At 31.9% G+C, this 13,244-nt stretch overlaps 2 protein-coding genes and 1 pseudogene across 2 annotated transcripts; 1 reads left to right on the forward strand and 2 right to left on the reverse strand.

Moving 5' to 3' along the window:
• Nucleotides 1-364: 364 nt before the first annotated feature.
• Nucleotides 365-3,253, reverse strand: LOC131643419 (cysteine-rich receptor-like protein kinase 44). The gene is made up of 6 exons (XM_058913633.1): nt 2,301-3,253; nt 1,952-2,214; nt 1,602-1,812; nt 1,253-1,490; nt 847-997; nt 365-722 (listed from the first exon to the last, which is right to left on the reverse strand). Exons 1-6 carry the CDS (start codon nt 3,088-3,090, stop codon nt 375-377), a joined length of 2,001 nt encoding a protein of 666 aa, XP_058769616.1. The 5' UTR covers nt 3,091-3,253; the 3' UTR covers nt 365-374.
• A 5,845-nt stretch (nt 3,254-9,098) lies between these two features.
• LOC131648380 (F-box protein SKIP1-like) lies at nt 9,099-10,486 on the forward strand (annotated as a pseudogene).
• A 308-nt stretch (nt 10,487-10,794) lies between these two features.
• Nucleotides 10,795-13,044, reverse strand: LOC131648390 (cysteine-rich receptor-like protein kinase 10; the record flags this gene model as incomplete). Its single annotated transcript, XM_058918156.1, has 7 exons — nt 10,795-11,154; nt 11,252-11,402; nt 11,489-11,726; nt 11,822-12,032; nt 12,114-12,235; nt 12,322-12,465; nt 12,549-13,044. Coding segments are annotated over 7 exons (1,689 nt in total), but the record flags the coding sequence as incomplete, so codon positions are not given.
• Between the last annotated feature and the right edge of the window lie 200 nt (nt 13,045-13,244).

Consider the following 13,244-nt stretch of genomic DNA (forward strand, 5'->3'; position numbering starts at 1 on the left):
ATTTTTTTTAGTCATAATTGAATTAAATACAACGCAGATAGATCTTCAAGAAGTCATAGAATATCACTTTGTGGTGATTTACTTAGGAATAATTTTGAAATATTCTTTGGAGCTTTCTTGTTACGATCAATTATGATCAATTACGATCAGTCATCCTTTTTTGTTTTTTGTTTTTTATTTAATAATTTGTTTTTATTTTTAAAAAAATTAATTAAAATAGTTTTAAACTTACACAAACACAACTAAATTACTAGTTTATCTTTTTTATACATAAATAATGTTAAACATATTGGTTCAGAATAATCTACATATATAAACAACACTTAACATAAACATATGTATTTTGGTTGAAACAATGATGCTAAATGAGCATATCACCCACATGCCGATAACTCATCACTTGAATCATCATTTGTTGATATACTCTTGGATTGACTTGACCTTATTATCCCTGCACTATTTTCACCAGATTGCATGTCTGAAATTGAAAGACTTCCAGTTCTGCCTCCTATAAAAGATGCAGGCTCCAAAGGGAACGGTAAAGAGACTGAATAACTATTAAGCATGAGTGCAATAGTAGCCATAGTTGGCCTTTCAACCACTTTTTCTTGAACACATAGTAAACCAATGTGAATGCATCTCATTATTTCATTTTGTGAACTATTGTTTAATGATGGATCAATTATATTTGTGATTGTACCCTCCCTCCAGTTTCTCCACACCTGAACAATTGCATAGAACACTAATTATAATTCTACATTAATATGGTTAGTCATATGTAATAATATTTTAATGTATATTTTTTCATTGGGATGAAAGAAATGATAATAAGAGATTAGGACTTACAAAGCTAAGTAAGTCTTCCATACTCTGCTCATGAAGAATGCCACAAACTTTCAGGCCACTTATAATCTCTAGAATTAGTACTCCAAAACTAAAAACATCTGATTTTATTGAAAATTGTCCAAACATTGCATATTCAGGAGCCATATATCCACTACACAACATAATAAAATGATTTAATTAGTAACAAATATTCAACATGTTTTAGTTTAATAACAATTCTGATTCCATGTTAATAGAATAGGTTTTTCTATAATAACCAATTATTCATGGTAGTACCTTAAAAAAAACTAAAATATCATAGAAATTATTTTTAAGAGTTAACATCAATGAATTATTCGCAGTACAATATTAAGTAATAATAAAAAATTGCACTTAACAAGATATGAACTTATATTCTTGTACTTACTATGTTCCAACGATTTTATCTGTATTTACTTGAGTTTGATCAACAAGTAGTAGTCTGGCCATACCAAAATCTGATATTTTAGGATTCATATTGTTGTCCAAGAGAATATTACTTGCTTTAAGATCACGATGTATAATGCGAAGTCGAGAATCCTCGTGAAGGTAAAGAAGTCCTTTAACAATACCTTCAATAATTTTATAGCGTCTTTCCCAGTCTAATTGAGCTCTCTTTAGTGGATCTATACATGGACCAAATTAACTATATTAGTAATAATAATATGTAGTCTTTTTTTCAAATGAAAATTAATGTAAGAGATCAACAATCTAATAAAGCATATACTGTAACCTACCAAATAAAAAGTAGTCGAGGCTTTTATTAGGAACAAATTCATAGATAAGTAGTCTTTCTTTTCCTTTTAAACAAAAACCAAGTAGTCGAACTAAATTCCGATGTTGAAGTTTAGCCAATAATTGCACTTCATTCTGAAATTCACTATCTCCTTGACCAGAACCTTTTGACAGCCGTTTTACTGCAATCACTTGTTCAGTAGAGAGTGTTCCCTGCAAACATATCGCATTTGTATATATAATTTAGGGTATGTTTGTTTTAGTTTAAAAAAAGAAAGACAAAACAAACGGGTCCTCTAAATTCTTTAATGAGGAAGAATATGATATACATCTAAATCAAATGGTTACTTACTTGATAAACAATTCCAAATCCGCCATGTCCGAGTTTATTAGCTTCAGAAAAGTTATTTGTTGCAACTTGTATTGTATCAAAATTGAATTGCAACGACTCCTCGATTTCAATATCATCGTGATTGTGTTCTATTTCTTCATGATTCATCTTTCGCTTATTTCTCATTAAGCATATGCAAATGAAACTTAGGAGAGCAGCAACAACAACAGCGACAACAATAGGCACTACTATGGCGATGGTGGTATGGGATGATTTTCTTTTTTCTGTAAAAGTCAAAATCATCTGCTCAACTAGACATTCAAAGATTAAGAATAGTAAAATATTGACAAGTTAGTACCTTGTGGTGAACCTTGTGGTGGAGGAGAGGTTTTTTCTGGATCTAATATAGGTGTGGGATCATAGAAGCGATAGTTTTCATATCTAATATTACAACTTGGTTTAACAACTCTCCCACCTTTCTTGTTATTACAACATCTAGGAATTTCTGAGATAGCAGCTTCTAAACAATCAGTACAATCTTGATATGACAAATCAGGTGTACACTGCACAAGACCGTATATGGTTTGAAAATTCACATCAGTGTCATTATCCGTGGCAAACTTACGACGAGAATCACTTGATGCTGCTTTTTCCTTCAATTTCGTCATCAAGTTCCCGAGAACTTGATTAAATTGATCAACCTCTGATGCGTTGTTTAAGTTCCACATATAAAAACTAGGTGATTCTTCATTAATACCGAATATTGATCGGTTCGAATAGCGTAACATGCAGTTATCATACCAACCAATAGCTTCTTTTTGATTTGGACAAAGCTTTGGGAGAAGAACTCTTGAATCATTGAGACAACTGCGGCAAACATCTGGTTTAACATCTCCTCTGCAGAGTCCAATTGCGTTAACCTTGTCGTTGTTTTGGCCGTGGGAGAAATTGTAGAAACCGTAGTTGATTTGTGTGTTGGAAGTGAGATTAGACAAAAGGGTGTTGAGATTGTTTTGATATGTGCTATTGGTTGTGTAGTTTCCTTTATCATTTAGACAGAAGTTGTACAAAAAATTTGACTGGGCTTTGGTTAGAGATACAATAAAAAGAAGGAGAAGAGAATAAAGGGAAAATAATAACTTGCTAGTAACAATTGCCATTCTGATATTGTTTTCTTTCTCAGAATATTTAAAAAATTTGGCCGGGCTTTGGAGGATTGAAGCTTTTTTTATAAGAAAGATATGCCGTGTGTGAAGTAATTTGTTGAATAAAATTTGGGGTTTGAGGCCAAACTTTAAGTCCTTTGATCATTCAACTTGTGGAAAGGTCCTGTTAGTAATTATTCAAAAGAGAGACTTTTGAATATAGCTGTTTTGTTTGTAGCTTTCTGTTCCAAATGTACAAGATGGAAAATGCTTGGAAGTTCTTGAACAGTTTACGGGAAGATACATTAATTAAAATGACAAAATCTTAAAGCTAACAAACAATTGTTCACTTATTTGGGTAAAACACTGATAGCAAGTGAATTGACATGGAAATAAATGGTGGGTAGTGCAATAACAGATACCTAAGAGCAGGTGATCTATTTTTTTTTAAACATATTGCTCTTGATATCATGTAAATATGGTTGAACAACTCAACCTTTACAAAACCAACTTATAAAATAAAGATTACTCTTACTTATGTTCAAACTATATATTATGTAATGTGGTACTCTTAACAACCTTTATTAAGACAAATTTATCTGGCATCTCCAAATTTCCATCTATCAGCCCTAGATTATTTTTTTTATAAGCAAAAGCTAGTATTAAAAAGCACTAGAAATGCTAAAAACCCAAGAATAAATCAGAAGGAAAAGGTGAGGACACAACCCCCAACCTTCCAACAAACCAAAACTAAATCAAATTAAAACAAGCCTAGGATCAATACACCAATCCTCCCAAGATCCATTACAACCCCCCTTGAAAAACACTAAAGGAAGCCTATTCCAAATAAACCTCCAACCAAAAAGGTGAATCCTACTTGAAACTTTAGACTTCCATAAACGCGAGAAAGCCAAAGCTCTATTGTGATTTACAACTGGATTCAGAGTAAGACTTAAAATTAAAGCATCGTAAGCATTACTTACCGAATAACCGGAAGCATTCCTCCACCAAACAAATTGATCGGTAACCTCTCGATCATGTGAGTTATACTGGTGTCCTAGTATTCATCATCAACAGGAGCTTTTGTTGTCCATGACAGGGAGAATTAAGTCTTGCGCATGGTAGTATTATCCTTGAGAACATGTGTACTGATCAAGATTGTGCAAGATTAAAATATCAAACAACATGTCATGACATAAGGACTATTAAATATTATGTCCTAGTTGTTGTTGTGGTCTTAAGATGACATGTATGGTTCTAGATATAATGAAAATCATGTGAGCATAAGAGAATTTATTTTCTCTTCTGTTCGAGGAGTGACTGTATTGAGGTTAACTTGAAGTATGAGATATGTCATACATGATATCGTATCTTTGAGGGCTATGTCATTAATTCTGGATGAATTAAGAACAGTAACCAGTGGAAGGCATAATGGTTTATTTTCGGTCACGTGATGGTTTCTTAAACCATCCATTGCTTAACTGAAGAAGTCTTCAGAATACAAGAGAAGGCAGACAATGTCTGAAAAGATGTCAGGACTTTGTTCAGGATTTGTGTCCCTCGATACGAGCAAGGGAATATTATGGACGGTGCAATCAATAACTCGTCAGAAGTGTTTAAAATGTGTCTATGCATGCACATTGTTTGGAATCAACGTTTCAAGAGAACTGGTCCAAAGTCAATAAAGCCGTACAAACTCACTTGGACGGTGCACTTTTTTGGATGAGGAATCTCTCTCAAATAACGTGTTTCTTTGACCAAGACCATCGTTACTTTCCAGGATCTTTGATTCCTAAGTAACTGCCCAGCTATTTAAAGAGGTCATCTCTTCTTACTTCTCATTGCATATTGTTTTTGTCCCTATTTTTTCCTATGACATTTGTTCAGGTATGGGTGAGTAGTGTCTGAGTATGGGTCTGTGATGGAGTCCTTTGTCAATTTTTGGCAAAACAGGGGGAGAGAAAATATGGTTAGGGGTCGGGTTGTATGACTTCTTTTCTTCTTGTGTCTAAATTTTTGGGGTTACAAAGATGTCAAATAAGATATTTCATCATGCGTCTTGTGGGTTTTCTGTCTTGTGATCTGAGTTATGAACATAGTTGTGTCTTGTGTTATGAGTTACACAGGTTGACTGGTGGCTGCTTCTTAAGTTTCCTCTTATGCTTCTTAAGGGGTCTCTTATGCCACTTAATGGGTCGGTTATTCCCTATAGAAGAGTTATCCATCAGTAGGGAAAATTGGATACTTCCATCAGTGGCAAGACTTGGTTTCCACATTGAAGGGGAATGTCGTTTATCTTCATCCTCGTGTTCACAAAATGACTTCAGGACTTTCTACTCCTTTCTTGATGTTGTTGTTCAGTGGTGTGTGGAAAAGGGAGCCCATTCAAAATGATGTACGAAGATGTCAAACATGAAGTCCTGACAACCTTCATATGAATGAGAAGAAGACTAGCTCTCTGACAAATAGATCTGTGCTAATAATGTCTCAAGTGAAAACTATACTTGAGGTTTGCATGAGGTCTTTGGAAGACTGCGAGACATTTAAGTTTTCTTTATTGTTTCTGAATTCTAGCTAGATGTAATATTTAAATTTGTTTTAGCCAAAATTTTTCAAAGGGGGAGATTGTAGAATCTCTATTTGTATGGTTGACAATAATTTTAGTAAAAAAAAATTAGACAACAACATGTTAGATAAAATATTTCAGCATTGCAGAAAATATATGTTGAACAGGATGTTCTATCAACTACATCTGGTGTAACATGTCGAACAAGATGACATATGCAAAGCCCATCCGACATCGTGTCTAAGTGTTAAGTTGGGCTTTTGGATTTTATTTAAGTTATTACAGATGCATAATATTTGGAGAATATTATGCAATCCAATATAACGCTTAATCTATGGATAAAAGATTTTATCTATGTTCAAGAGATTTGATGGTTTCTAAATATGGAGAATATTTAGGAAACTAATGATTGAAGATCTATTTTCTTGGAGAATATTTTGCAGATCTCTAGCAGTCTCCCTACTGCATTTTGAAGTCCAAGTCCCAACCAGATGTGTGCTATAATTAGAAAGCTACAAACCTTTTGAAGAGAAGAACTTACGAGATTAGGTTAGGGTTTGTTCTTTTAATATTAGCCTCTCTAATATCATGTTGATAGAAGAGTAGGACTGTTTATGGAGTTGTAAGTTCAGTTATGCATTCATAAGCTGCTAAGTATTGAATGTATGTGTGTCACTTAGGTATCATTGATACAGTTATCTAAGTGTGTGTTACTTGTGATTCAAGTTATTGTTCTTGATCAAAGCTTTTAAGAAAGATCAAATAGTTTTTGATTAAAGGTGTCTTAGTCGTGTATTGTTTGTAATTGACAATTGTGGTCAAAGACCGTTAATATTAGTAACTAGGGTAGTTATTTTGAGACATCACTACGTTGATTAGAAGTGAGAGGGTTTTCTCTTATCTAGGAAGTTATTAGGTAGAAGTTGCACTGGGTAGAGATTAAGTGAGAAGTTGTAAACCAGAGGTTGTTTAGTTTCAAATTGATACTGCTAATAGTGAATTTCCTTCCTGGCTTGGTAGCCCCCTGAGTAGGTGTTGTTGTACACCGAACTGAGTTAACAATTTTGTGTGTTCAATTAGTTTTCAGTATTGTTTTAATTCAAGGATATCTGTTTGTTGTATGTTGTGTCAGATCAGATGTCCCAACAAGTCATAAGACATCTTGAATCTGACGCCAGAATTTCAATTCCAAAAACAATACTACAACTTCAACTCTATATAAAAGTAACATTACCATGTCTTTTGGGCATGTTTGTTAACCTTAAGGGCATGTTTGGCTGAGATTTTTTTGGATAGGATGAGAGGAAAAACGAGGTAATATTTTCAGTGAATTTTTTTATTCAATTATTTAAGTGGGAGAGGAGAAAAGAGGAGAGGATCAGATTCCTTTATATAATCATATTTGTTCCATTTTGGAGGGAAAGTAAGAAATGATAATATATATATATATATATATATATATATATATATATATATATATATATATATATATATATATATATATATATATATATATATATATATATATATATATATATATATATATATATATATATATATATATATATCAAGTGAGAACACTTGGTTATTATGAGAAATGAGAACAATGAATCACGACCATTAAATTTTGATTTTCTTGATTTTAATGGACTGGATTGGTTTCTATTTCTATTTTGATTTAAAATAAATATTAAGGATCATAGAAAAAGAAACCAATCCAATCCATTAAAATCAAGAAAATCAAAATTTAATGGTCGTGATTCATTGTTCTCATTTCTCATAATAACCAAGTGTTCTCACTTGAGTCGTCCCCTATATATATATATTTATATATATATATATATATATATATATATATATATATATATATATATATATATATATATATATATATATATATATATATATATATATATATATATATATATATATATATATATATATATATATATCTTAAAAAATATAAAAATTTTATGTTTTCTATCCAATTACTCTTCACTTTTTGACGTTGAAGTTTTCTCTTATGCACCTAAGGGTCTATTTGGTAGGAAGTAAATTGAGAGGAGGGGAGGAGAGAGAATATTTGAGAGTTTATGTGTTTGGTTTAAATTTCAAGAGGGAGAGGTAGATGGAGGGGGCCAAAATTCTTCCAGAACAACTTTTGCTTCCCCCGATTTGGGGGGATTTGGAGGGGAAGGGAAGTGTTTATTTTATTTAAAATTATATTTACATATTTATCCTTATTTATTTAAATATAAATTTAACTTATTAAAATGTTAAAAGTTCTATTTTAAATAAATTTTATCTTCCTTTTATATTTTTTGTATTTTTATATCTTCATTTTATTATCATTATATGTCTTTACATTTTTTTTATTTAATTTTTTATATTTTAATGTTACTTTTTAATTATCGTAATGTTTTTGTTTGTAATAATTTTTGTTAGATTTTATTATATTCGATAATCTTTTTTAAATTATATATTACAATTGTTACGTTTTTATAAAATTTGTCATAGTGTTCTCTGATTATATATATATTTCGTCAATGAATTTGTCTTTGAATTTTAAACACTAAATATCATGAGTCTTATGGTAAATTTACAAGGATAAACAAGTAAATTATTTTTAAAATACCTCTCATTAACTTGTGGAACCAAACATATTTGTAAATAAAATTTTTCCTCTCACATCCCCTTTCATATTTTGAATCAAACGTATATGTAATTAAAATCTCTCATCTCACCTCCCCTTAATAAAAATATTTCCCCTCCTCTCCCCTCCCCTCCCCTTGATTGTACCAAACAAACCTTAAAAGTTTGCTAATGCGTCAAGCTAACTTCATATGCTATAATCATTATTGTTTCTGGTTTTCAAGTTTTTTTAAATCAACATCATTTTTCATTTTTTTTTTCACGGCAATTCATTATTTTTATTATTTTAACTATTTTTTTATGTTTTACTTTGTTCTTTTTATTAATTTGTTTTTTTGAATTTCATAGTATGATTTATTTTTCTCATGTTTTTTTATTTGTATTTATTTGTGTAAAATATTAAATATTTTGTCATTGATTATTTGTGTTATTTATGAAAATGTACAAAAAAAATAATTGTTAAAATAAACGGTTAATATACATAACTATTTTAGTTTTTTTTTTCAAATAGTTTAATGACTAAAATTTACCGTTTAAAGGTGAACAACTCAAATGTCACATATGAAACTCGTAAGCACAACTATCAATTGAGTTGAATTAACAGAACTAATTTATTTAATAGGATGTTGTATAATTTTGAAAATAACATAAATTTTAAAATTCCTTCCTTTTCTTATGCGAACAAAACATATATTCAACTTAAATTACTCTTTTAACTTCCTATTTCCTCAATACCTCACGAGCTAATTTAAGTTTTAGGAAGTGTTTGCATGTTAGTATGTTTGAAAGCGTTAATTAGAAGGAAATGGAAGAAAACAATGCAGAGTAGGCTGAGTTAATTCATAACTGTCTCATTAACGCTCTGTCACGACTCAGCGTAAAGGATCAATGGCTTGGTGCAATGTTGGTTTGCAAATCATGGTTCAGTGCCTTCAAGGAACCTTCTCTTCACTCTGTATTCAACCTCGAACCCTTCTTTGACTTGTCGCATAAGTTAACAATTTTTCTTAGAAACATTTGCAGTGATGATTTTAATAACATGATTCAACGGCATTTCATTTCAGATGCCCAAATCTTAAGATGTTGTGAATCAGAAATTGCAATGTTAGTGATGATGGTATATCTAAGATTTCTTTTGGATGTCCAAATTTAAGAGTGTGTTTGGATGAGGCAATTAAGAATTTTCAAGGAATTTAAAATTCTAAGCAATTTAAAAGATTCAATTGAAATGCATTCAATTTTAAATTCTTTTGTTTGGATGAAGTATTCAAATGATTCATTGTTAAATTTTTTTGGTCATTTTCATCAATTTTAAAACTTTTGGGTCAAATTTGAAATATAAAAAATAGGGACTAATTTGCAATTTTTGAAAATTTTAAGGGACCATTTTGTAAATTTGGAAAAAATTTAAGGACTTATTTGCAATTTTATGAAATTTGGGATAAATTTATAATTTTAATAAAATATTGGACTATTTTGTAAATTTAGAAAAATTAATAATAAATAATTTAACACTTAAGTTATGGAGCAATTTCAAATTCTTTACTTTTTGGTGTCATTTGAAATTCTTTAAATTTAACTTGATTAAAATACTTCATAAATTTACATCATTTTAACAATTCTCCATATTTTTCATCCAAACAATAGATTTTGGTCAAATCATTTTCAATTCCCTCAAAAAATTACTTTCCCTCATTAAAATGCTTCATCCAAACACACTCTAAGGGAATTGGACATCAGCATTTGCTCTGAAATAACCCATGAGTTATTTGTGCTGCTTGGAAGAAATTGCTTCAACCTCAAGGTTCTGAAGAGAAATATGAGGAATACTATGTATCGGTTTCATCCATCCCTAGACAATGAGATTGTTCCCTGCGATTTTCTAATTGCTTGCATTTAAGAAGCGGATTTGTAAGCTGCTTTCATTGCTAATTCTTTGCCTCATCTAAAGTGGTTAGAGATTGCATTCTTAGGATTTGTCAGCTAAAGGACTCAAATCAATATGTCAGGGGTGTCCTAACTCCTAACCTCGAGCTCTTGGATTTGTTTGAGTGTTATAACATAACAAATCAGGACATTATGAATGCAGTGTCCAGTTTATCGCGATTGAAACACTTTGAAATTCCACATTCCTATTTTATAAGGAAATCCGAGTCTATATATAATGGGAGATTTCAAACAGATGTTTTCTGATTTTGACAATTGCTAAGAAGATTGTCCAAGATGTAAACTGTGAGTCCATCATCTCATCTTCTTTCTTCAGCTATATTGCTAAATATATATTTTCGGTAATTACAAAGGTATAACTAGATTCAAATTCTGCTACTCATGTGACGATCTCCCAGGTGAAAAATCTGTAAGTACATCTGTCATCATTTACTGAACTTTGATAAAAAATGTGCACTAAACACAAACTTTTTGTTAACCGAATAGGCTTCAAGGTAACTTGAATCATCGATATTTACAAACATGATTTATACAATATAATATACAACACAAGATTTGGAAGTAACATATTACATGAATTCTAACTTCTAAACAGTGGCAGAGAATGCAGAACTTACTGATGGACTTATTCCATTGAAAGTTGATATAGAAGTCGAACTAAACTCCCCTCCTACTATCTTTAGCAGTATTCCACTGTGCATAGACTCCGTCAGCTCTCTCGGAAATGGCAACTCCGCAGAAAGGCTAGTGAGATACGAAACAACTGTTGCCATTGTAGGTCTATCATCAGGTTTCTCTTGAACACATAATAAACCAATTTGAATACACCTAACCACTTCACTATGGTTGCATGATTCTTTTATATCTTGGTCTACTAGTTCTAATGGTGTTTGATTCATCCATTGTTTCCAAGCCTGTAATATTTTGTTGAATTAGATATTATAATTATCATTCTCTTTTTGCTTCTTTTGATCAACAAAAAGAAATGAATTATTGAAAATCAATACTCACATGACCCAATAGGTCATCGTCGCTATCTGATAAAAGAGAACGAGCATTCCTTTTTGAACTAATTATCTCCAAAATTATGACTCCAAAACTAAATACGTCTGATTTTTCTGAATATTGTCCATACATTGCATATTCTTGAGACATATAGCCACTATAAGAACAAACCATCAACTAAATTAATAAAAATGAAACCACCTAGTTCTTGTAGTCAAATGAATATAAAGTCCACAAACTTACTATGTTCCAACAATTCTGTTTGTACTTCCCCGATCTTGATCTAGAGCGACCATTCTTGCCATGCCGAAATCAGATATTTTAGGATTCATATTATCATCTAACAACAGATTACTTGGTTTGAGATCACGATGAATAATCTTCAACCTTGAATGGTTGTGTAGATAATGTATGCCATGTGCAATTCCTTCGATGATCTTATAACGTTCAAACCACTGTAGGAATCTAGTCTTGTTGGGATCTATCAATACATCATCAAACATTCATTAGAGTGAGAAAAATATTAAACTCTTGTGGCGATATACCAAAATCAATTCATACAGAGAGGTGAATTACCAAATAGAAAGTAATCAAGACTTTTGTTGGGCACATATTCGTAAATGAGCATTTTCTCTTGGTCCTCCAAGCAAAAGCCTATTAAGGTTACCAAATTTCTATGTTGAAGTTTGGCTATTAGTAAAACCTCATTTATGAACTCTACTCCACCTTGTCCTGAACTCAGAGATAGCTTTTTCACAGCTATTTGCCTTCCATCTATAAGAATACCCTGAAATCCTAACCAATCGATTAACTTAGAGAAAATTAAAGTACAAACACACAATACTCAATTTTTCTTATGATGTGTTACCTTGTAAACCTCTCCAAACCCTCCCCTGCCTATTTTATTCTCTGATGAAAATTTCTTCGTGGCTGCTTCAACTGTGGCTAAACTATACTGCAGTGACTGTAACGCCGCACTTTCATCACCAACTGGAAGAATAAATTTACGTGAATCTTAAATGTAAGCAAAGCTTTTAAGAAATGAGAGTTGACTTAATTAAACTTTTTTTACTTACAATTTTCTCTCATAAGAGTTTTATATTTCTTCCAAGCTGATCTTCTGATGAGGAAATAGCAGCCTAAACAAAGTAGAATTGTTGACCCGATAACAATAACAACAATCAAGACCATTCTTGATTTTGACCCGGACTTGTTCTTTCCTGCTTAGACAATTATTATTTTTATTTGTTGAACGCAATCTTTAAAAAATTGTACTAGAGATTGAATCAATGAGACCTCTTACCGGAAGAAGGAGGCGGAAGCGAAGATGAAACATCTGTTGTATTGTAGAACTTGTAGGAATCATATCTGATGTTACACCATGCTAGAAGAGCTCTAGCACCTTGTTTTCCTTCACAACAAGTCAGAAGTGTTCTCGCCGCATTTACTAAACATTCCTCACACTGGACATTCGTTAATCCATTGACACACTGCGCCAACCCATAAACCGAAGAGCTGCTTATGCTTAAGTTGAAGTTATCTTCTCCAGTCGCGAATTGCGTTGTTGTCTGAGAATCTGCAGCTTCCGTAGCCAACTTATCCAAGAAACTCATCAACGTTACATTAAAGCTATCCAATTTTGAGGTAGTGATGTTCTTCCCGTTATTCAAATTCACTCTTGGGACGATACTGGTAGGACTAAAATACCGGTTAGAGTAACGCAGCATGCATTCATCAAACCATATAATTGACTCCGTTTTGTTAGGACATAGGCGTGTTATATTTGTAGCTGCAGTGATTACACAATTCTGACACGCGGTGGAGTTAACATCACCGCGACAGAGGAAAACACCGTTGACCACGCACTACTAGAAATACTCAATTTTCCTGCGGAATCACCTGCGGATTTTAGCTAAATTTCCGCAGGAAACAAGTTACCTGCGGATTTTTCTGCGGTTCCCTGTCCCCAGCTAAAACCTTCGTGGGTAATATTTTCGGC

This window comes from Vicia villosa, linkage group LG1 (genome assembly GCF_029867415.1).
Source record: "Vicia villosa cultivar HV-30 ecotype Madison, WI linkage group LG1, Vvil1.0, whole genome shotgun sequence".
NCBI classification, from domain to species: domain Eukaryota; kingdom Viridiplantae; phylum Streptophyta; class Magnoliopsida; order Fabales; family Fabaceae; genus Vicia; species Vicia villosa.

Bases quoted from the DNA above. Each gene is read 5' to 3' on its own strand.
- LOC131643419 (XM_058913633.1), bottom strand. From the start codon at position 3,090: ATGGCAATTGTTACTAGCAAGTTATTATTTTCCCTTTATTCTCTTCTC. The intron at 1,491-1,601 runs GTAGGTTACAGT...GTCCATGTATAG, and splicing joins CCTCGACTACTTTTTATTTG to ATCCACTAAAGAGAGCTCAA. The intron at 998-1,252 runs GTAAGTACAAGA...TATGTTGTGTAG, and splicing joins GATAAAATCGTTGGAACATA to TGGATATATGGCTCCTGAAT.